General features: G+C 42.5%; 1 protein-coding gene across 3 annotated transcripts in view; it reads right to left on the bottom strand.

Moving 5' to 3' along the window:
• AFF3 (ALF transcription elongation factor 3) overlaps window positions 1-7,726 on the bottom strand; it is a 488,013-nt gene extending 480,287 nt beyond the window's left edge. For all 3 annotated transcript variants that reach the window (XM_048857937.2, XM_048857946.2, XM_048857957.2), the window contains exon 1: window positions 7,554-7,726. In XM_048857937.2, the coding sequence (XP_048713894.2) occupies window positions 7,554-7,606 (53 nt within the window). In that variant the 5' untranslated portion in view covers window positions 7,607-7,726. The remainder of the gene's footprint in view (window positions 1-7,553) is intronic.
• Between the last annotated feature and the right edge of the window lie 16,689 nt (window positions 7,727-24,415).

Raw genomic sequence — 24,415 nt, 5'->3', positions numbered from 1 at the left:
GCCTGGCAACTTAGCACACCCTCCCCTCAGTTCTTTCTCCATAGTCTATTGAGCTTTCTGCCTATCATCCTCAGAGTCCTCAAAGAAAACATATCCACAGTTACATAAATCCAGAGGTTTGACGGCTAGCAGGAAGGCCTGAAGAGTTTTTATCATTATATATCAAACTGCTGGTCTTGGACCATCAACTTGTCTACAGTGGGGGAGCAGAGGGAAAACACACTGTACCACTGTCTTCCCCAAATATTCTTCAGACTAAAAAACATTTTGGGGATGGAAAATATATTATTCCTTACAGATTTTAATTTCCTGACACACAAATTAGAGAAAATAAGCCAGATCCTCTGCTTGTGTAAATTGTCATAATGCATCGAAGTCAATGGAGCTATGCTGATTTAAACCAGCTGAGAAACTGACGCCGTACATCTAGCAAATAAGTACTCGCATGGACATACTTTTAAGGCATTATTATTTAGTTGATACAGCATTTTGAACATGAAAAGCTCTACCTTCTTATTGTCTGTATTATATGTAGCAAATACAATTTGACCAGTGCTGTAAAAGAACAAATAAGGCAATTCCCGATCCATAGAGCTTACAGTCTAAAAGACAGACAGAAGAAAGAATACACTGTGAAATCCATAGACAGGAATAACTTATGACTATCATCATTGTTATTGTCTACTCACACTTACAATCAACCCAGAAGGATTGAATTTTTAGATGGGGTTTTAATGAGGAGAAGGTGGTGGCTTTGTTAATCAGGATTGGGAAGCGAGCAGAATGGAAAGAGGCACAAAGATGGAACCAAGAGAAAAATAAGAAGGGCATCAAGCATGGCATTGCTGGTAGAAAGCGGCAGGGGATGAAGGGAAAGGAATAAGAGACAGTCCAAGACACACTGGAACACAGTTCTGTAGGACCTCGAAGATTAAGATCATCAGAGCCTGTTGCTCCAAAACCGCAGCTAATACCATGGTGCTGTCATCTATCTCGAACAGTACAGAGTGTTGACAGGGACATTGCATTAAGCGTTTGTCTAGACTCTCCATGTTCCTTGGTTTCCATTTGATCATATTGTCACCAGTCTTTAGCACCCCAAATCTTGCTCAATTTAGAGTACACCACTATTTCCATTTGAGGTCAATGACTAGAGGAAGTTGTCCTGACAGAACCATGTTCTCCAGGATCATCAGCATTTCCCACCATTTTGTTACCTCAAAATACCACAGTGGAAGGTGACAGAGTAAGGGATTTCAGAGGCAAAACTATTTCTGAACTTCAGCTTTTTGGGTGGAGGATGTGTCCATGCAGCGGGTATCTTGGATCATGCATCTGTTTTTGTCTCTCCATTCTACTGAAAGCATTCTGCCCCACTGATGGTGGTGCAGTCCCCATGACGCAGTACAGCGACACCATAGGAGTCAGTTTCAAAGCCCCTCTTATGACCCTACAGGCATGAATAAGTATCAATTTTGTACACATTGCTTGAGCATGACTTTGGAAGTGGAAAAAGGGATAAAGGGAAGTTGAATGCAGACATCTTAGTTTTCTTAGGAATAGAGCAAGAGTCAGGCTAACTCTAATAACGCGAGACTTTAAGGCAGGGCCTGGGCAAGTGGGAAGCGAGTAGGAAAACTGTAAGAGAGCTGTAGCTCACGAAAGCTCATGCTCAAATAAATTGGTTAGTCTCTAAGGTGCCACAAGTACTCCTTTTCTTTTTGCGAATACAGACTAACACGGCTGTTCCTCTGAAACCTGTTTTGACTTTGTGTTAGATAAGAATGGAATGCAGACTGTAGCAGGAACTGCTGAGAAAAGTAAGATATCAAGAAGGAATATGTATAAACAAGACGCAGCTGTTGATCATTACTGTATGCAACAAAAGGTATAAATGCTTGCCCTAACTGTTTATGTGGCGGAGACCTGCCTAGGAAGGGGGAATCCCCTGTCCGTGCACACTCTCCCCCTTGCAATTGCTTGAGAATAAACTGTCTCTGACTTGTTGCAAACAACCTAAGAGTGAAGACTGTGTTTTTCTTCCACATGACCATACGGGGACACAGTACTCCGCAAATGAGTAACACGAGGTGAGACTGGTTGCTCAGTGTTTTACAATCAGCTCCCCATTTTGTATTGGACAGTTTCTGGCGTATATAGTTCCTGGAGCTCACTTTCTTTTTCAGCTTCTTCGTGTATTCTTTGTATGTCAGTGTTCAGTCTAATGTGACCCCAAGATACACCAGATGTTCACAGAGATCAAGATTAAGATGAGAAACTTAACACTTAAATAAAACTAAGTATTATTATTCTTGTGAATGTATTAGTGTATCTGTAATGATAAACTATGGTTCCTGTCCTAAAGAAGGAAAGATATCCATGGGTTAGTGGCCACAAAGAAAAAAATCAGTCCAATATTAACTGAAAATAAACATTTTAATACTTTATGGTGTCTAGGTAACAATTTGTAAAATTAGCTTTCCAGAGTCTTCTCTAGTGAACAGTCTGTACAAAATGAAAATGATCTCAACTTGCACAAATATAAAACTTAGTGACTAAAAACTGGACGAGCCTGGGATCAAAAAGTTACAAAAGGTTCTTTTACAAGACTGCTGGATGTCTACCCACTTTTTGTTAAGAGCAGCTTCCAAACAAAACTCTCATTGACTTCAAATGGAGCAGGAACAGACCCAAAGATAGCAAATGAGCTAGTAATTCAATACATAGTCTGTATAAAACAGTGGGCCACCTCACACTGTGGCATTTGACATTGACCTCTACTTGGAAACTACACAGTTACATGTGTATTTATTTACAATACTAGGCCACCTCTACAAAACTGATGATAATTCAAAATATCCAAAAGCATCAGATCAGCAACATATTCATTGATTATGCACTTTGCTACTTGTGCCTAAACCACCACCATTTTATTCAGGACTAACATGCCTCATGCTTAAATATGTGTACAATTTACTTTTTGTATGCTATAACATGGTGAGTAAATGCATTAGTAAGCCTGATAATTTTATTTAACTGATTTAACCCTTACAAATTTTGTAAATATTTACCCAGATTCAGCAATGTACTTAATTATGTGCCTTACTTTAAGCACGAGTAGTTCCTTTACAAAATTGCTTTCAAAAGGATTCCTCACATGTTTAAAGTTGGGCACATGCTTAAGTACCTTGCTGAATATGGGCCTAAGTTTGACCAATACAACACAGAACAGCTGCACGATTTTTATTTTTATTTTTATTTTTTAACTATAAAACCATGCCTGGCACTTCCATTTAACGCATTTGACCTGATTCTCTACTACCCTGCACCTTGTGTAATTTGTTTTAACTAGACCAAAACAGATGTAAAACACTACCAAATCAGACTAAGACCATTTTGCACTGTTTAAAAGAACATACAAGTTGCTAGGCAGTGGAAAATTTGGCTCCTTGCATTTGTACAAATAAACTAGATATTATATACAAATGAATTGATACAGAAAGAAAATATATGAGGTGGTGTTGTGGTACGAAGTTGTTATTGCTGTGAAGTTGGGATAATTGCATTACTCACCAGTAATGGAGGCATGAGTGAATTATGCAGATCTCCCCAAAAAGTGCCAACAAAAGTGTTATACAAAACACATGATCATGTTTTGTTTATGCCACAAATGTGTGTGGTTCTGCTGGATTTTCTATTTGAGTCTCACTCAGCTTTTGTCATTTGAAACATGTTACTGGGGGCGGAGGGGTGGGAGATGCCATTGGTGTGGATGCAACTTGACAGAAACTACAATTCAATATAAAAATCAACTTATATAACCTTCTGCAGTTTACAATATACTAATGAATATCCTCTCTTATGATGGTTTCTGGACCATGTATAGGATACAAATATTATATTACATTTTGTATGCTACAGCATGAACAGCAGAGTAAAAATGTAATGGGTATTAATTGGAGGGCAAATTCAACAAAACTGATGCATTCAATGCAATATTTACACTGTCCTCAATGAGAACTGAGTATCATGCTACTGTTGATATGGACATCCTTTTAAAACCATTTCGATTTTCCAATAACAAAAATTCAAAAAAGAAAACTTTAGAGAAGCGTGTTAATATTTATTGATTTCACTTTTAAGCAAAACAGTCATCAAGTACTGCAAAACACAGCTTTTCTGTCATCAGTTAAGTACACAAATTGTCAATATGACTACCTTCAAAAAAATGAGGGATAATATTTATACTTGCTGCATGGAAAATTAAATCCTCTAAGTGTTGCCCTTTACCATGAAAGTATTTTCCACCTCTGTGGTACAAAATCTTTTTTTCTTTTTGATGATAACTGTGCTCCTTTAGAAGGATGCTGTCAAGTCTTTTAGGTCTAAAGTTAGATCTACAAGGTTTATTTTGGTTAGTGAGTATGTCCTACAAGGTAGGATTCTTTGTAAATTTCAATAACCGGTCTGTTCACAAGAAAGAACCTGGCAGTATAGAGGAAAGACTGCATGACATGCACACATTGCCCACAATCATAAACAAGCCCAGGGCCCTGTGCCTGTTGTTGCTGGGTCACCCAGTGGTAAAGCTGTCATTTTACTAATATTCATGCTATAAGCTTACAGTATGTGACATCAGTACTTCTGCTATGACTCTAACTTGATTATTCTGAGTTTTTTATTCTGAAACATTTGGTAAAACAGCTGCTTTGTGATAAACTTCCAGCAAACAACCTCAGATTCACCAAGCCATTCAGCAGAACACAGCTACACTTTCTTCCTGAAAAAATGCAAGCAGAAAATGATAACACTTATGAAACTCTTGTTCTGTAGAGAAGTTATGATTAAATGTATGTGATTCACTTTTAGATGGCTTGATGTTTAATTTTTTGTGCATCCAACCCTGCAACGACTTCAGGGGAAGGTTTAGGTGAGCAAGGAATGCAGGATCAGGCTCACTATTACCCAACTGTCTACGTTTCATTTGAAACATTTGTGGTGTACTTGGTAAATACATACTTAAGACTATTTTTTAAAAAAATACTTGTTACATAAATGCATAGACTTTTTAAGAAGTGTGTTATCTGGGATTCTAGAAATGTCCCTTGAATCAATATTATCAATTAAATCAGTAGAACCTCTCATACTATGTTCAGAGTGACTCAATAACACTCAAAGCATGCTAAAAAGGTTAGGAAAAGCAGTGATTGCTGGACATAGTACTAGCTGGGCTTCCAACATTATAGTTTCAACTTTTTCCATTTTTTAAATATTAAATATAAGAGCTAAGCTACAAACTGGACTAATGGCCACCACATTCCCATTAAAAAAAATGAGGGGGGGGGGTTCCCAAAGCAGACCAACGTACTATTTCCTCTCCCCCCCCCCACTTGTTAAATAGAAAGTTTGTGGAATTTAATTTTATAAGCATTTTGTGGGCTGAAAATTTAAAATCGATCCAGAGATAAGTGTTATGGTTTGGATATAAACTGAAAATTGGTATTTATTACTGAAATTCAGACACAACCTTAACTAGTATTCCAGGCAGCAAAGCTGTAATTAACAACCTGTATAGAATAGTAACAAATTGTTCTATTATATTTGATCTTTAAAATTCCCATAGCAATATAAAAGTTTATTATATTGCATGTCATCAATGTATGCATTTATAAGAGCCAGCATTATGCATTGCATAAATCCGGAGATCTTTTGTAAGAGGAAGCTGACTAATGGATTTGCTTGTCCAGCTTATTTTGTTAAGCCTGTCATGGAAAAGATAAGCTGTAGTTGCTGAATGGATCCTCTACTGATACAGATCACATAAAATGTTAAAGAAATGCAACACTTTTAACTGACTTAAGGCAAAAATAATCTCAACTCCCAAATATACCATTCGAGCTAATAGGACATAAACTGCAGTTACTGTCCGTCTTCCAGCAAATGCTCACCTAAAATGATTAACATAACACAAGTTCCTGTAGTAATAAGAATACACTGGCGCTGAAATAATTATACCACTTGGATAGGTGGGGCGGGGGAGGTAGAACGGGCGGAGGAAGCAGGGGGGGGTTATTCAAAGGCACCTGCCGCTGGAATTAAACTGCTCCAGATAAAGATTTCGTACAATACACGCACTTCGGGACATGGGGAGCTTGAGTACAATTCCATTTCACCCATCGCTTTTTCGTGCACAAAGGGGTTAATCTATGGGGGTTACAAACAACAGTGACACACCGTGGAGCCGCACACACCAGTACCACAAAGTACCTGCGATTGACAAGCAAAAAGCCCCAGCCTGCTCTGGGTGGACTGGCACTTTCTCCTCCCCGCCGCTGCTGTTACCCAGTTTGCTTGGTTGGGAGCAAGGGTGGCAAAGCCCTCCGGCGAGGGTGCCCATGTGCTGCGCCTCCAGCAACAGCGACCGAAATACCAGCCCCTGGGCTGGGCTAGGGGGAGGCTATGCCCAGGGAGAGTCGACAATGGCATTTCTAGGAATGGGTTCCCTGCGCGCAGCCCGTTCAACCTGGCAGACACTAGACCTTCCTCCCCGCTCCAAAGCGCCGGCCACTCACAAGGGCTGGCTTGGGGCGCAGAAGGGTGCGACGAGGAGTCCAAGGGCATGTCCTGTAGGGCACAGTCGGGGGGGGGGGGGCGTGAGCGGGGCGCAATCGGACTGGGAGGAAGAGAGAGGTGCAGAGGAGGCAGGAGCGGGGAGCAGTGGGAGGCAGGAAGGGACATAGGGGTGCAGTGGAAGGCAGGAGGGGGATGCAGTAAGAGGTAGGGAGGGTGTAGGGATGCAATGGGAGGTAGGAGCGGGCACAGGGGTGCAGAGGAGGCAGGAGCGGGGTGCAGTGGGAGGGACGTAGGGGTGCAGAGGAGGCAGGAGCAGGGTGCAGTGGGAGGCAGGGAGGAACTAGGGGTGCAGAGGAGGGACGTAGGGGTGCAGAGGAGGCAGGAGCGGGGTGCAGTGGGAGGCAGGGAGGGACTAGGGGTGCAGAGGAGGGACTAGGGGTGCAGAGGAGGCAGGAGCAGGGTGCAGTGGGAGGCAGGGAGGGACTAGGGGTGCAGAGGAGGGACTAGGGGTGCAGAGGAGGCAGGAGCGGGGTGCAGTGGGAGGCAGGGAGGGACTAGGGGTGCAGAGGAGGGACTAGGGGTGCAGAGGAGGCAGGAGCGGGGTGCAGTGGGAGGCAGGGAGGGACATAGGGGTGCAGAAGAAAGCAGGAACGGGGTGCAGTGAGAGGCAGGGAGGGACTAGGGGTGCAGTGGGAGGACAAGGAGCATGGGAGCAGAGGGACGGCGGGCTGGGGGTCCATGAAGGGGACCAGGCAGCCGGGGGGAGGGGGGCAGGCACACGCCGCGAGCCGGGGAGCGGGGCTGGAGCCCGGGGTGCTTGCGGCTAGGGGGCAGGGGAAGTCCGTCCTCCGCGGACCCCCAGCTGAAGCGCCACATTCCCCCGCCGCCGGGACCCAGCCCAGCAGGCAGGGACGCGCCCCCCGGCTCAGGTGCGGTGCGGCGCGGCGCGGCGGGAGGGGGCCCGGCCCGGCAGCACTCACCAGAGGGAGTCCAGGTCCCATTCCTGGAGCAGGGCGAAGTCGAAGCTGTCCATGGTGAGGAGGAGACGCGTCAGCGCGGCTGAGCTGCACCAGCGGAGCGCGCCCGGGGCATCGCCCCCGCACCGAGCCCGCCCCTGCGCCTCCGGGGGCCGGGGCTGCCCGGGGCAACACGCAGCCAGCCAGCCGCGGGCCCCCCCTGCAGCCGCCGCCGCCGCCGCCGCCAGCCGCCCACGGGCTGCTCCGCTTCTCTGCTCGCCGCCGCCGCGCTCCCCTCGCCTCCCTCCCCTCAGCGCCGCGTGTGTGTGTGTGACTCACTCCGGCGGGCGGGCGCCCTCCCCGGGCTCGCCGCGCAGCCCCGCGCTCCGCCTGTGCCTGGCAGGTAGCGCTCGCTGCCGCCAGGGCCCGCTTGCAACCTGCGCCGCCCCCCCGCCCAGCCCCCTTTGTTTTCTGGGCACTGGCTCCGTTCCCTGCTGCCTGGGGGGACGGGGAGGAGGAGAGGACGAGGGCAGAGGGGGATTGTGTGTGTTACTTCGCCCCCCCCCTCCGTTACTTCGCCCCCCCCCCGCGTCATCTCTAGCTGCAACTTGCTTTTCCATACACTTCCCTCCCCCCCACCTCCCCCAGCCCCGAGTTCAGGTCCCCTCTGCTCCCCTCCCCCAACGCCTGCCACACCTTTACAAACCAGCCTTCTGCCTCTCTTGGGCTGCAATAGCCCTGGGAAATGATGGGCAAAATCCCAGAGCCACTGATCCTGGCAAATGGCCAGGGGAAGTATCATAGAAGTGCAGGAGTGGCAGGGACCGCAGTCGAGCATCTAGTCCTGTCCCCTGCACTCACGGCAGGCAATAGCCCTGTGCTAGGCCTCCCCCCGGGGGGGCCGGATTTCAGGCAGCCTTGTGCACTCAGGCTCCAGCTGACACTAATGCCAAGTGCAGAGTCTCAGCACCTCTGAAAATGGATTTTTTTTATGTCCATCACCTGTAGACTTGAAGAAATATATAGAATAAAAAAGTGCCACACAAATAAGTACCACCCAGATAAGATATTGGGAACATGTAGTATCCAAAATATTGAAAAATTTTCAACCAGTTTTGTTGTGCAAGGACATTGCTATTTCAACTTTGGTGCTAACGGTATCTGAGTTAAAGTCAAGGTTACCTAAGAGGAACAGGCATTTGCTTTGTCTTAGGCCTTGTCTACCTTTGTGGGTTTCAGGCATTGGTGGCCAGCCACCACTAGCACCAACCCTGAATGTAGACAAGGTAATTCAATACAAACTGCAATGTCACACTGAAACAGGTTATCCCTGCTTAAAACTGGGGTAAACTGCACCAGTGTAAGTCACTGCCTATAGAGGCTGGGCACTGATGGCTGAAAATCCCCAGCATAGACAAGTCCATAAAATCCACTGGAAACACATTTTTTTAAAAAACCAACATACTTTCCCCTGTAATGTTTGCTTCTCAGATAAACTAATAACCTTAGCCATGATTCCTTAAACTGTGGTTGTGAGAGCTGGCTGGTCACATGATACTGGGTCTTCTGCCTTCTAGTTGCTAAATCACATTAAAAGAAGCTAACACCAAACACTTTCTGAATATTATTTTTCCATCTAAGCAATTGCTACAGTTGCACCAGAGATGTTATATAACCACAGATGAGAAGGGTGGTCTGCAAGATCGTGAGTGAAAAGGGAAGTAGTCCATGAGAATCTTTCTGCTCAGATGTGGTCCACTCTGTGAAAAAGTTGGAAAACCATACAACTGTGGTTTATAAGCCTGTCACAAGAGGTTTAGAAATTATGGACCAGATTGTCAGTTCCACTTAGATTATTTTTGCATAGCCAAAGAGGTGTAAAATCAGTGGCAGCTAAAAATCCCCCATTAAGCATGGCCAGCTTTATGCCCAGGGTGCACATGCGACTGCATAGGGCACCCAAAAATTTAGGGCATCCCTGGGTCTTAGTGCCCCTCTCTCCTTTTCCTCTCCCTGTTCTGACCCTTCCTGCAGGATCCCACCACAGCTGGCTGCTGCAGCCTGGTGAGTCTTCCTACAGAGGGGATCTAGTATTTAAAAGTGAAAAAGGCTTCCAGCCTGCCAGACCTATTAGCACAACACTGAAACTCTTAAAGAGCCATTCAAGTGGTAATGAAGCCATTTAACAGGCATTTGCCAACACCCAGGTATATACTGTCAGTTTCTGAATTTACTGACAAAAACAGTTGTGCATTACTGTAATGTTTACTTGGAACATGTTAGTCTACAGGATCTTAGTTTAAAATTTGCTTTAAAAATATTTCATTAGTGTGTTGCTGAAAATTATATAAATCAAATCTCTAAAAAAACCTTGCATAGATTTTTAGATGCACAATCTGAGTATTAATCTTTAGCCTTAAATGGTTGGATCTTCAGATATATAGTTTTTTAACTAAATCCTTTAAAAGATCACCCTTATCTAATATACACATGCGAGCCCAGGCTGCCATCGGGCATTCAGGCACCAGTTTAATAATACTGCATAGGGCCCCATAAATCCTAAGGATGGCCCTGTTTATGCCAGCCCTGCATCCTCACTCTCCCATCCTAGAACAGGAACATGACATGACTCATGGGGAGGCAGAGTTGGAGCATTCCAGAATGGGAAGGCCTGGGCCATAATCTAGCCAGAACAAGTTACAGTAGGCTTGTGAGTGCTCTAATTTGTGCTTGGGGCTGACCAGCCCCTTGCTTACTCCTGAATCAAGGAAGGCAAAAAGGTGGCTTGCGGCCATCTTTGTGTCCATCCCACTAGCTGTGCTGAAGTGTGAGGTTGGTACAACTGAAGATTGAGCCTTATAAATGAAAAAGGTTAAAAATACCTACGTAATTTTTGTGACAAATATTTTACTCTAGATGACAGAATGACTGTACTGTTTTCATGCTCATCTTCCCCGTCTTTGACCACTGCCTGTGCCATCAATTCCTGCTGCTGTTCTTGATTTAACCTAGATTTTAAACCCAGAGAGGAGACTCTGGACCTGATTCTTTACTGCCTGCCACCATGTGCAGTCATTTACACCTGTGCAAAGAGGGTTTGAAATGCTACCAAAATCAGACTGCAAGGCACTGGAGAATTAGGTTGCCTCTATGAGCCCCATTGGAGCTAAACCACCTTACACCTGACCCTATATGTTTCTGTGAAGTGCTATGTACATTTTGGTACTAACAAACAATAATACATATTTCAGCAAGATGCTAATGCATGAGAACCTAAAAGTGAAATTGACTAGACTGTTTCCATCACTCAGGCTGACAGGAATACAAAAAGTAAACAAACAGCATAACCAGTATAAAATGAATTAGATTTCCAAAATCCTTTTACTTTTGATAACGCAAGATGTTAGCAACATAGATAAAGAAATTTGTTTTAGCTTTTTAAAATTTATTTTAACCCATGAGTCACTCTTTAAAATTTCTTACATATCTATTATTACTCTTGTGTTCTCCACCATTATGGCCAAGATTCTCCTCCCACTTACAGCAGTATACATCAGGAGTAATTCCACTGAAGTCAGAGGAGATTTTCAAACCCCTCAGATGGCTCTGAGAAATCTCAGCTGTTGTGCTTAGGCTTTTAGAGGTGGAGAGTGATGACATCTTCCCCTTTCTGAGTCCCAGCAAAAAGAAAAGGAGTACTTGTGGCACCTTAGAAACTAACAAATTTATTTGAGCATAAGCTTTCGTAAGCTACAGCTCACTTCATCGGATGCACTCATAAGACCCTGATGTTACATTTCCAAAGAACAAAAAGGATGAGGAGCCTTGAATAAACTGGAAGGTTTTTAAACAATATTTTTTGTGTGTACAGGGCATAGGGTAAGTCCAAAGGTGTCAGTACAGTGTGTTTTAAGACTCTGGGCCTGATTCTCCACTCCATTATACCATTTTTATTACACCAGCATAAAGATGGTATAATTGAGTGGATGGAGAATAGGGTTCTTTTTCTTTTCTTTTTTTTTTTTTTTGTAGGCAGTACTCATAAAAAGTCTGGTATTGCCTTCAGTTTCCCACAAAATAAGTTTATATGAAGGACCCACTGCATGAGAACAAACAGACCTGTGTTTACTGTTCTGGTAAAGCCAGTGTATTAAGTAGTGATGCAGAAGATACGTTTTATTGAAAAGTATACCAATGAGACTGAATAATCACCAGGGTTCCTAGAAATCCATTTGCCAAGGAAAAAAGGACGGGGGAGAGAGGTGCTCCAACTGTCAGCTCTGGCCAGCTGGGCTCCAGCTCTCAGATTTCATATTAATCACAGAAAAACATGTATTTTTATTTTTTATTATGGAATACTAGGATCCCTGATGATCAAAGGACTCAACTGTATAGAATGAAGCTACATTGTCCATATTGGGGGTACTGGGAGGATCACACCTGCTGTTACAACCCTTTGCGGGTCCAGCATATGCTCAGCCAACTCTGCAAGCCATTGTGAAAAGTGCAGTCCCTGCAATGGTGGCCAGTGGTTGGATGGGATGTACACTTCCCCCAGAACAGATGCATGGGGGCCAGCCTCAATCTATTCCAAAGAATGAAAGAGAAAAACACTCTAGTTATGGTCTTGATTCCGAAACTGTTACTCACATTGGGTAACGCTTATGCACACAGCTTGTTCCAACTGAGTTCAGTGGTCTACATAAGTGAGTAATTCAGAATAGCAGCCGTGTTAGTCTGTATTCGCAAAAAGAAAAGGAGAATTTGTGGCACCCTAGAGACTAACCAATTTATTTGAGCATAAGCTTTCGTGAGCTACAGATTTCAGAGGACACCATCATAGGGCCTAATCACATCAGCCACACTTGAGCTGTAGCTCACGAAAGCTCATGCTCAAATAAATTGGTTAGTCTCTAAGGTGCCACAAGTACTCCTTTTATTTTTGCGAATACAGACTAACACGGCTGTTCCTCTGAAACCTATCAGAGGCTCGTTCACCTGCACATCTACCAATGTGATATATGCCATCATGTGCCAGCAATGCCCCTCTGCCATGTACATTGGTCAAACAGGACAGTCTCTACATAAAAGAATAAATGGACACAAATCAGATGTCAAGAATTATAACATTCATAAACCAGTCAGAGAACACTTCAATCTCTCTGGTCACTCAATTACCGACCTAAAGGTCGCAATATTACAAAAAAAAGACTTCAAAAACAGATTCCAAAGAGAGACTGCTGAATTGGAATTAATTTGCAAACTGAATACAATTAACTTAGGCTTGAATAGAGACTGGGAGTGAATGGGTCATTACACAAAGTAAAACTATTTCCCCATGTTTATTCCCCCCCACCCCCCCCCACCCCCCGCTCCTCAGACGTTCCTGTTAACTGCTGGCAATGGCCCACCTTGATTATCACTACTAAAGGTTTTCTTTCCCCCCCCCCCGTCCCCGCTGGTAATAACTCATCTTAAGTGATCACTCTCCTTACAATGTGTATGATAACACCCATTTTTTCATGTTCTGTGTGTATATAAATCTCCTCACTGTATTTTCCACTGAATGCATCTGATGAAGTGAGCTGTAGCTCACGAAAGCTTATGCTCAAATAAATTGGTTAGTCTCTAAGGTGCCACTAGTACTCCTTTTCTTTTTATAAGTGAGTAAGTGTTTCCGTTAGGGCTAGCAAGCAATTAAAAAAATTAATCGCATTGTAGAACACCATTTAAATATTTTTGGATGTTTTCTACTTTTTCAAATATATTGATTTTAATTACAACACAGAATACAAAGTGTACAATGCTCACTTTATATTTATTTTTATTACAAGTATTTGCACTGTAAAAAAACAAAAGAAACAGTATTTTTCAATTCACCTGACACAAGTACTGTAGTGCAATCTCTTTATCATGAAAGTTGAATTTACAAATGTAGAATTATGTACAAAAACAACTGCATTCAAAAATAAAACAATGTAAAATTTTAGAGCCTGCAAGTCCACTCAGTCCTACTTCTTGTTCAGCCAATCGCTCAGACAAACAAGTTTGTTTACATTTGCAGGAGATAATGCTGCCCGCTTCTTGTTTACAATGTCACCTGAAAGTGAGAACAGGCATTCTCATGGCACTGTTGTAGCCAGTGTCACAAGATATTTACGTGCCAGATGCACTAAAGATTCATATGTCCCTTCACGCTTCGACCACCATTCCAGAGGATGTGTCCATGCTGATGACGGGTTCTGCTCGATAACAATCCAAAGTAGTGTGGCCCAAAGTATGTTCATTTTCATTATCTGAGTCTGTAGTTTCCCTGTCGGAGTGTTACTCTTGTAAAACTTCTTAAAGCATGCTCCACACCTTGTCCCTCTCAGATTTTGGAAGGCACTTCAGATTCTTAAACCTTGGGTCAAGTGCTGTAGCTATCCTTAGAAGTCTCACATTGGTACCTTCTTTGCGTTTTGTCAAATCTGCAGTGAAAGTGTTCTTAAAATGAACAACATGTGTTGGGTCATCATCCGAGAATGTTATAACATGAAATATATGGCAGAATGCGGGTAAAACAGAGCAGGGGACATACAATTCTCCCCCAAGGAGTTCAGTCACAAATTTAGTTAATGCATTATTTTTTTAATGAGCGTCATCAGCATGGAAGCATGTCCTCTGGAACGGTGGCCAAAGTATGAAGGGGCATACAAATGTTTAGCATAACTGGCATGTAAATACCTTGCAATGCCGGCTACAAAAGTGCCATGCAAATGCCTGTTCTCACTTTCTGGTGACACTATAAATAAGAAGAGGGAAGCATTATCTCCTGTAAATGTAAACAAACTTGTTTGTCTGAGCAATTGGCTGAACAAGAAGTAGGACTGAATGGACTTGTAGGCTCTGAAGTTTTACATTGTTTTGTTTTTGACTACAGTTATGTAACAAAAAAATCTACAATTGTAAGTTTCACTTTCACAACAAAGAGATTTCACTACAGTACTTGTATGAGGTGAATTGAAAAATACTATTTAGTTTATCATTTTTACAGTACAAATCTTTGTAATAAAAAATAATATACAGTTTGATTTCAATTACAACACAGAATACAATCTATATGAAAATGTAGAAAAACATCCAAAATATTTAATACATTTCAAACGGTATTCTATTGTTTAACAGAACTATTAAAACTGTGATTAATCACGATTAATATTTTAATCACACTTAATTTTTTTGAGTTAATCACGTGAGTTAACTGCGATTAATCGACAGCCCGAGTTCCTGTGTTTTAAAAGCTGTGGCAGCAAGTGTCAGAGCTCAGGTCTACAGACTTGGGCTCATGGTACAGCACTAAAAACAGCAATGTAGACATTGCAGTTTGGGCTGGGGCTCTAAAACCCACCCTGCTCCCCGGGATTTACAGTCCAACCTCCAGCCTGAGCCCCAACATTACACTGCTTTTCTTAGCATAGTAACAAGCCCAAATCTGTAGATCCAGGTTCTGCGACTTACTGCCACAGGTTTTAAAACATAGCGTAAACAAACTCTAAATTGTATTTCACTTCTAAAAGGGACTCTGAAGTACCAATCTGAATATATAATAGGTGGATTTGCATTTGAATTTAAATATAGTTTCACTTTAATTTGGCACATGCGAGTTTGAGCTTAAAGTCGTTTTAGATGTAGATGGTGAACCAGAAGGGACCATTAGATCGAGTCTGACCTCCTGTATACCACAGGCTACTAAATTTCACCCAGTTACCCCCGTGTTGAGCCCAGTAACTTGTGTTGGACTAAATTTTTAGACTGTTTTGTTTGGAATGCTTGCATTGTCTGTAATTTAGTGCTCTTAACATAGTAGAAATGCATAATAAATAAATAATAATAAATATCTTCACTTACCAACCCATCTTTCATGCCAGATATATTATTTTAACCTTATAGTATTCCTTTAAATAACTGCCATGTTCCAACACAATGGCAGCTGTTATTCCAGCGGCCAGTGAAATTATCACTGTGTATAATTTCTATATTTCTTTAAATTTATGAGATTTGGAATCCTTTAGGATGAAAGCTGCTGCAAGCAGGTCTAGCAAACAGTATATAGAACCTTAACTCTGCCTCCTTGTGTATATGCATTCTTATACAGCCTTGTTATTGGATTACAGTATTCCTTTTTTTTTTCCTACATGGGATTCGTCTCATTCGCTGCAAAAGATCTTTGTGTTGTGCATGAGTTCTCTCATGCAAATACTAATACAGCCTAATCCTGTATTGTAGCTTGTGAAATTTGACAGGATCACAGCACAAGATGGTATAGCTGCAGATGCTACTAAAGTTAACACAGCATATTTCATTTCACTCCCCACCTTTCCATATAATACCTATAAGCGGAAAGTGGTTAAAAACTAACTTTTTGCACAAACAAATTATACAGATTTAATTTTCATTAGTTAATTGTGGTAATAACTTCAAATTGTTAGTTAACAATTACTAACGTAGAGGAACAGCGTTGATTTTGTGGATACTGAACATTTTTTATTTTAATATATGTTGCAAGCCTGGAGATATAAGTCAAGACTCAATCTACTCGTCACATAGTGCTTCTGATTCACACGTAGTATTCCCACTGAGGTAAGTGGACATTGTGTGCATGAATGAAGGACAGCGTACAGCTCTAAGTACTGATGACAATATGTATCATGTCTTGTCAACTGTAGAACAAACTGAGCTGTTCTAAATCTGAGCCGTGGCAGAAGGAATGGACGCCAATTAGAGACAAATATAAAACTTTTCTCTGTGATTTTTTCTTCAATTTAAAAATTTTCAAACAAAAGATTATGAACAAAATGGAAATGTGTAGTCTGGGACCCAAAAGATCACTTCCAGAGAACATTTTTGCAAGAGAAGCTAAACAGAAGTGCTTTTAATAGTTGTTTGAGAATTGGGGTAGGGAAAGATAAAATTTTTAATCTGGAAACAAAAGAATTGAACAGTTACAATTGACCATTCCATGTGGTTTGAGCTGAACAACAAGCCATTGCTGGATTATAGAATTCCAAGCAACAGGGAAGAGTACAGCTTCGGATGAATTTATGTGAATGTTGTTTGGAAAGGTAGGTGCTCTCATATATAGATAACTTGGTGAAGAGTTTTAAGCAAACCTATGGGATGGTTGGTCTAGGGTTCAGACACAGACAGTCTACTCGAGAGATAGAGGAATGAGGAACAAAAGGTAGTGCACAATCAAATCATTCTGTCACTGACACTGACTGCCTCATGCCTGTGAGAGGACACAAATTTCACCTGATAATTACATAAACACCTTCTGCATTAGGAAAATGGATAGTTGCTGACACTGATTGTCAGTAATGGGTCATCCCTTGTGTTGAATCAACCACATTTTCTGAAAAGGTGCCAAAGACAGTTTTGTCCCTCTGTACTAATAGATAGGCAATTTTCAACACCAGTCAAAGGAGGGCCAGGAGATGACCTATTGCTCACAGCCACTGTCAGCAGTGCATCATTTTTCTAGTGTAGATGGACACTACAAGAGGTGTTTAAGTTATCTGTGATCTTTTCCTACAAAAATATTTTCAAATACCTGAACAATGCCAGATTTAGTAAGGTGGTTGCTATATATTCTTTTAGCTCATGCTTTCTGGGCTATATGTCTTCTGCTTGGTAAATAGCCTTAGTAAATGCTATAATTATAATTCTCTTTGACTACATCATTTTTAAGGTTGTATCCACTGAGAGCATCTCTTGGAGTAATGGATCCCTAAAGAAAATAGGTGTGTTAAAGAGATAGCTGTCTGATCATATTAGCTGAGTAGACAGAAGAGTACTGGAAACAAGACCCTGGTGCAAAGTGAAATCTTTGTCTCATTCCAAGACAAGCCAGGGAGAGACTGTAGACCACAGCTCAAATGTAGATTCCCACTGGGCTTAAGGCTGCACTATCTGGGCAAGCACTGGCAGGAGCAAATGCTGAAACATCTAGGGAAAATTTTTATGATGCATTTTTGGATAACAACTACAAACCCATCCACAAGTAGAGTCAGGTGGTCCTTGCTGAAGTATGAACAACATTCTGTAATCTTTCTGGGACTCTAAGCTTGACTGTGGGCAATCTGTCATCACCAGGACCTCAGGATCTACTGTAAGGCATGCCATGATGATAGCGATACCACCCTTTATGTCCCTGGGATAGTACATTCTAAGTGAGAAAAGGGCCATCATTCCAGTCCATTCCCACAGATAGTCAGCCCATACCCTACAAATGTTACTGTCATAATGCATGGAATCACAGTCCATCTTATATACATATAATTACAGCTACTCTTCTCCATGCTTTAAATGTTTATGTGATGTGTACTATCCACTTCTAGCTCCCTCATTTTCCCGATCATTTGTCAATGACATCTGACACCCGCTTGGGATGTGAAAGGTGATGATTCATCTTGAATTTTTGGGAAGTTTTCTTCAGAACTACTGTCAAGGGAGAGACCTGACAGTATGAAATAAGGTAAAGAAGGGTGTGACAATATCTACATAACAACGGCCATATTGAGTCTGACCAATGGTCCATCTATAACTGCATCCTGTCTTCCAACAGTGGCCAGTGCCAGCAGCTTTAGAGGGAATGACCAGAACAGGCAATCATTGGGTCATCCCTTGTGTTGAATCAAACACATTTTCTGAAAAGCCATACACCCAGCTTCTGGCAATCAGAGATTGAGGGACACCAGGAGCATACCGTTGCATCCCTGACTATCCTGGCTAATAGCTGTTGCGAATTATACCTGATAGGTCACGCGCAGTTCGAGTCTAGGCTGAGGCACATGAACAAAGTCCATAACTGCAGAGTTCCCAAAGATATTAAGCTTATTACGCTCAAGTGTGGTGCCTCCCTGCTAGTCAGAAGGGGACCCCAAATGCAGGTTATGCAAAGATTATATACCTTTTAGCAAAGCATGTTGCCCTCGTGCATTGGAAACCTTATCCAATAGACAAACCCTTTCCTTATCTACCACCTATCCCTGCTAGGTACATTCCCCGTGCTAAACTATTACTTCAACCACACAACATGGTCCTAAAGCAATACATCAGTAACCTTTCTTATCAGGATTGGAGGCCCACATCACAAGGCCAGGAGGCAGGGAGTTAGGAACAGACAAAGAACAGAAACCAGGAGTCGAGACAGGCTGGAAACAAGGGGGAGCGTTTTCACAGAAATGCAGTATCTAAGGAACACTCCTCCTGGTGCATGATGTGCTTGCTTTTAGACAATAGTGGGCCCCAAACCAAAATGGGGTCACATATACTAACTTTTCCTTAACATAGCTATTGATAGACCTATCCTCCATAAATTTATTAAGTTCTTTTCTGAATTCTGTTATAGTTTTGGCCTTCACAATATTCCCTGGCAAGAGTACCACAGGTTGACTATGTGTTCTGTGAAGAAATACTTTCTTTTGTTTGTTTTAAGCCTGCTGTCTATTAATTTCATTGACTGACCCCTGGTTCATGTGTTATGTGAAGGAATAAATAACACTTCCTTATTCACTTTCTCCACACCAGTCACGATTTTATAGACCTCTATCATATCCTCTCTTAGACTTCTCTTTTCCAAGCTGAAAAGTCTCAGTCTTCTTAGTCTCTCCTCACATGGAAGCCTTTCCATATCCTTAACCATTTTTGTTGCCCTTCCCTGTACCTTTTCCAACTGTAATATATTTTTTAGATGGGATGACCAGAACTGCACCCAGTATTCAAGGTGTGGGCATACCATGGAATTATATTGTGACATTATTGTACTTTCTGTCTTATCTCTCCCTTTCCTAACATTCTGTTAGCTTTTTGGCTGCCGTTGCACATTGAGCAGATGTTTTCAGAGCATGATCCACAAGTGACTCCAAGCCCTGGTCTACACGAGGACTTTAGGTCGAATTTAGCAGCGTTAAATCAATGTAAACCTGCACCCGTCCACACGATGAAGCCCTTTTTTTCGACTTAAAGGGCTCTTAAAATTGATTTCCTTACTCCACCCCTGACAAGTGGATTAGCGCTTATATCGGCCTTGCCGGGTCGAATTTGGGGTACTGTGGACACAATTCGACAGTATTGGCCTCCGGGAGCTATCCCAGAGTGCTCCACTGTGACCGCTCTGGACAGCACTCTCAACTCAGATGCACTGGCCAGGTAGACAGGAAAAGAACCGCGAACTTTTGAATCTCATTTCCTGTTTGGCCACAGTGGCAAGCTGCAGGTGACCATACAGAGCTCATCAGCAGAGGTGACCATGCAGAGCTCATCAGCAGAGGTGACCATGATGGAGTCCCAGAATCGCAAAAGAGCTCCAGCATGTACTGAAAGGGAGGTACGGGATCTGATCGCTGTATGGGGAGAGGAATCCGTGCTATCAGAACTCCGTTCCAGTTTTCAAAATGCCAAAACCTTTGTCAAAATCTCCCAGGGCATGAAGGACAGAGGCCATAACAGGGACCCGAAGCAGTGCCGCGTGAAACTGAAGGAGCTGAGGCAAGCCTACCAGAAAACCAGAGAGGCAAACGGCCGCTCCGGGTCAGAGCCCCAAACATGCCACTTCTATGATAGCTGCATGCCATTTTAGGGGGTTCAGCCACCACTACCCCAGCCGTGTTGTTTGACTCCTTCAATGGAGATGGAGGCAACACGGAAGCAGGTTTTGGGGAGGAAGAAGATGATGATGATGATGATGAGGTTGTAGATAGCTCACAGCAAGCAAGCGGAGAAACCGGTCTTCCCGACAGCCAGGAACTGTTTCTCACCCTGGACCTGGAGCCAGTACCCCCCGAACCCACCCAAGGCTGCCTCCTGGACCCGGCAGGCGGAGATGGGACCTCCGGTGAGTGTACCTTTTAAAATACTATACATGGTTTAAAAGCAAGCATGTGAAAGGATTAATTTGCCCTGGCATTTGCGGCTCTCCTAGATGTACTCCCAAAGCCTTTGCAAAAGGTTTCTGGGGAGGGCAGCCTTATTGCGTCCTCCATGGTAGGACACTTTACCACTCCAGGCCAGTAACACGTACTCGGGAATCATTGTACAACAAAGCATTGCAACCCCCCCTGCTCCCCGTCCCCTGACTGCCCCCCCCCAGAACCTCCACCCCATCCAGCCACTCCATGGTCCCTGTCCCCTGATTGCCCCATGGGATCCCCTGCCCCTTACCCAACCCCCCCTCCACTCCCTGCCCCTTTACCATGCTGCTCAGAGCAGCAGGAGCTTGCAGTCCCACCGGAGCCAGCCACACCGCTCGCGCTGCCCAGGAGGAGCGGCGGCCCAGAGCGCCGGTGGCATGGCACGGCAGCAGCGCTGTGGGGAAGGGGCCAGTGGCTAGCCTCCACGGCCGGGAGCTCAGGGGCCGGGCAGGACAGTCGGCTGTAATTTGCCCACCTCTGGCCTAGTAGGTATAAACAGTGTTCTCTAGTCACTTACCAGTGGTAGCATTTTACTTCCTCTTCACACAGGCATAAATGACTACCATAAGCGCAAAGCAGTGAACAATCAGGCCCACAGAATGCAAAAAGAAAGCCTTTAAAAGATCTTCCTATGTGTATATCCTGGAAGGGTAGTTGGATGGGAACTCAACCAATCTGGCAATTTTACTGATGCTGGGTCTCTACCCTTTGAAATGCAGTAGTCCCAGGAAGTTCTCTGGTGGAATCATCCTTGGCTCACCAACCATTGAAATCATATTGTAAGGTATCTATGAACTTGTTGCTGGCCCCAGAAACATTTAGTAGTCCCAAAATAACTACCTTCATTGAAGCACCTTTGCAAAAGCTGATCAACCACTCTTAACTCAGCCCACTATGAATTAATCATTTGCAGTTTGCAACCACATAAACTGGCTGTGCTGAAACAATATGCTCTGAGCCAAACAAAACTATGCTCCATCTCATTTCAAGAGAATGAAAGGATAAGTGACCATATTAACCAAAAAAATCATTGTTGTAGTGTAGAGGAGTTAGGAATCCCCTCATGACCATTACTCACAATACACATTCTATCCATATCAGAAACAGAATACTCTAAAGAATGTTATCTGATATTCACATTTCTGTAAGTGACATACACAGGCAACCAGTCTTTGATGGCGGGCACGTACGTCACTGGAAATATTAGGTTCCTCCTGCATGACCTTAAAAGCAGTCTGGAAATTCCCCTCAAGAGGGTTGCATTTTCATCACATAGCAACATGTCCATTTTATGCCTACTATAATGATAGCAACAGATTCTCCTAGGGGCTTACACTGCTTCTCATAATGTAGTGTCTGAGCAACTTCCTCATAAAAATCAATAGCTTAAAAGATATTACCTCACCCACCTTGTCTCTGCTTCACATATGCATTTTGGTTTGGGGGTTTGTTTTAAGGTTGATTTGATTCTGGGTAATTTTCTTTTAGTTGAGTATTTTCTGGACAGAAGGGGGAGTCAAGCAGAAGGATGGCAAATGAAAGTCAGCCATGGTCTATGCTAAAGAGTTAGGTTGATGCAAGGCAGCTTAGGTCAACCTAACTATGTAAGTGTCTTTGCTAAAATTTCACTCCCACTGATGTAACTTGCCCGCTACGCTGACTTAATTCCACCTCCACGAGAGGCGCAAAGTCAATGTCCATGTAGTTAGGTTGATGCAGTGTCAGTGTAAACACTGTGTTGCTTACATCAACTGTTGCTGGCTTTCAGAAGCTGTCCCACAATGCCCCACACTGACAGTTTAATCGGTGCTAGTGCTCCTGGTGAGAATGCGCATCACTGACAAAAGGAGCAAAGTGTAAACACACACAAGTGATGCAATTACGGCTGCAGCAGTTTGCGGACATCGGTTTGATGGACTTAATTTTGTGGTGAAGACATGCCCTCCGCGTTGACAATGCAAAGTAGTGCACATCAGAGGGAATAGTGTAAACTACTCAGACATCTTACAGGGTTCTAAATTAACTGTATCTAGTCAGAAAAAATTATAGGTATCATTGCGGACTACTCAGCAAAGACTTCTGCTCAATGTGCAGCATTAGCAAAAAATTTTTAAAAATAGCATGCATAAAGATGGAGAATTATACTGAAAGTATAATGCTATTATATGAATGACCTCATCTGGAAAACTTCATTTTTTATAACTCCTTCTCAAAAGGACGGAGGAGTATGTGAGATGGTCAATATGAAGGATTAGGGGTTGGGAAAACTCGCATATGACGTGAGACTGAAGAAATTGGGCCTGTTTACCTTCGACAGGAGATCAAATAAGGAATGGTAGAGAGAAGATGACTGGGAACTTCTATTCACTTTTTTCATAATATAAGAGCGAGGGAGATATTCAGTGTAATTGAATGGACAGAAATTTAACACACATAAAAGAAAACCCTTTTTTCACAAAATACATAATTATCCCATGGTACTCACTGCAACAAAATTTCATCGCAAGTAAAAAAATTTGCAGTATTCAACAAAGGATTAGATATTTATATGGATAACAAGAATATTCAGTTGGAATAAATAATTAAAAAAAAAAGAGAGAGAGTTTTGGAAAGGACCCTTTACCAGGCCTAATGCTTCAGGGTTTAAGCCAACCTTTTACTATTGGAGACTATGGAAATAAATTTTCAAAATTGACTGCTTCAAGGGTTTCTTGTAGCTTCCTCTGTAACAGCTGGCACTGGCCACAGTTAGAGATAGGATTCTGGATTAGACGGACCACTGGTCTGAGCCAGTACAGCAATTCTTATGTTCTATATTGGTATCTTACTGCATGATAGTGGTCTATTTGGACCATAAAAATGTAGAAGCAATACTAGCATGTGAGCCAATAACCCAGGACCTATTCTGTGATGTCATTAATAGAGATATGAAAATAACTCCTTATGAAGCCTCAAACAACAAGAGTCTTGCTTCGAAATTGATGGTTCAAATCCAGCTCAGAACAAGACATTACTGTCAAATGGCCCATCAGTGAGCTATGTTAAAATGAGCTGGAGATCATAGCTAAATGCCTAGAGAACAGGTCTTCACAATACAATTTCTAACAACTGGTTCTCTTGCTGGTTGTTTTAGCATGAACGCCAAGTACTGAATGGATGTGGGAGTTATATTACCCTCAGACCAGATACTGCGCAGTTCCCAGTGCTGAGAGTGCAATAACCTTTAATAAGCACAACATTATAACTTCCTCAGCCTTTGGATTTGGCCCACAATGTCAGCTTTAACTTGGAATTTTCTAAATTTTATAAATCCAATATTGTTTACTCCTTGTGTCTGTTTATTCCTCACTTTATTTACCCTTTTAAAGAGAACTTCCACTTGGTTAGGACTTGAACAAGTATAAGATCAACAGGACAAATTTTCCTTTATACTGTAATAACTCTATATTGTTGCCTAGAGGGTGACAGAAAGTAATATAAGATTCATAAAAATATAACTGTCTGAACCAAGTAGACAGAATTATGGTAAGCATTAACAAAACTGTATTTCCCTATACTATAGGGTGAAATCAGAATCTCTTAATGTTTTCTTTCCTGGGTCACATAATTCTGCAAAAGCACACCAAGAGAGAAAAGGGATGCTCCTATTTGCTAGATATTTACTGTCTCAAGCTTTTGAGTAGGTTGAATTGTAATTACTTTATTCCATTATCTCTCAGTTTGCATTTTACCCATACATCATCTCCTAAATACCATTTGGTTTAAGACTTTTAAAAGCCATAAACAACTTGAATATTTATAGTCATTTAAGCTGTAATTCAGGGTATTTCTAGTAGTCTTCCTCTAGTTCATCCATTAAATCAGTACATCCTTAGAAAAACAAGACATTCCTTATCATGCACAATAATTCCCATTCTTTACCTGAAAAGTATT

This window comes from Caretta caretta, chromosome 1 (assembly GCF_965140235.1).
Source record: "Caretta caretta isolate rCarCar2 chromosome 1, rCarCar1.hap1, whole genome shotgun sequence".
In the NCBI taxonomy this organism is placed as follows: Eukaryota; Metazoa; Chordata; order Testudines; family Cheloniidae; genus Caretta; species Caretta caretta.
Note: the sequence above shows the minus strand (reverse complement) of the source record. Positions and strands in the feature narration are given on the sequence as shown.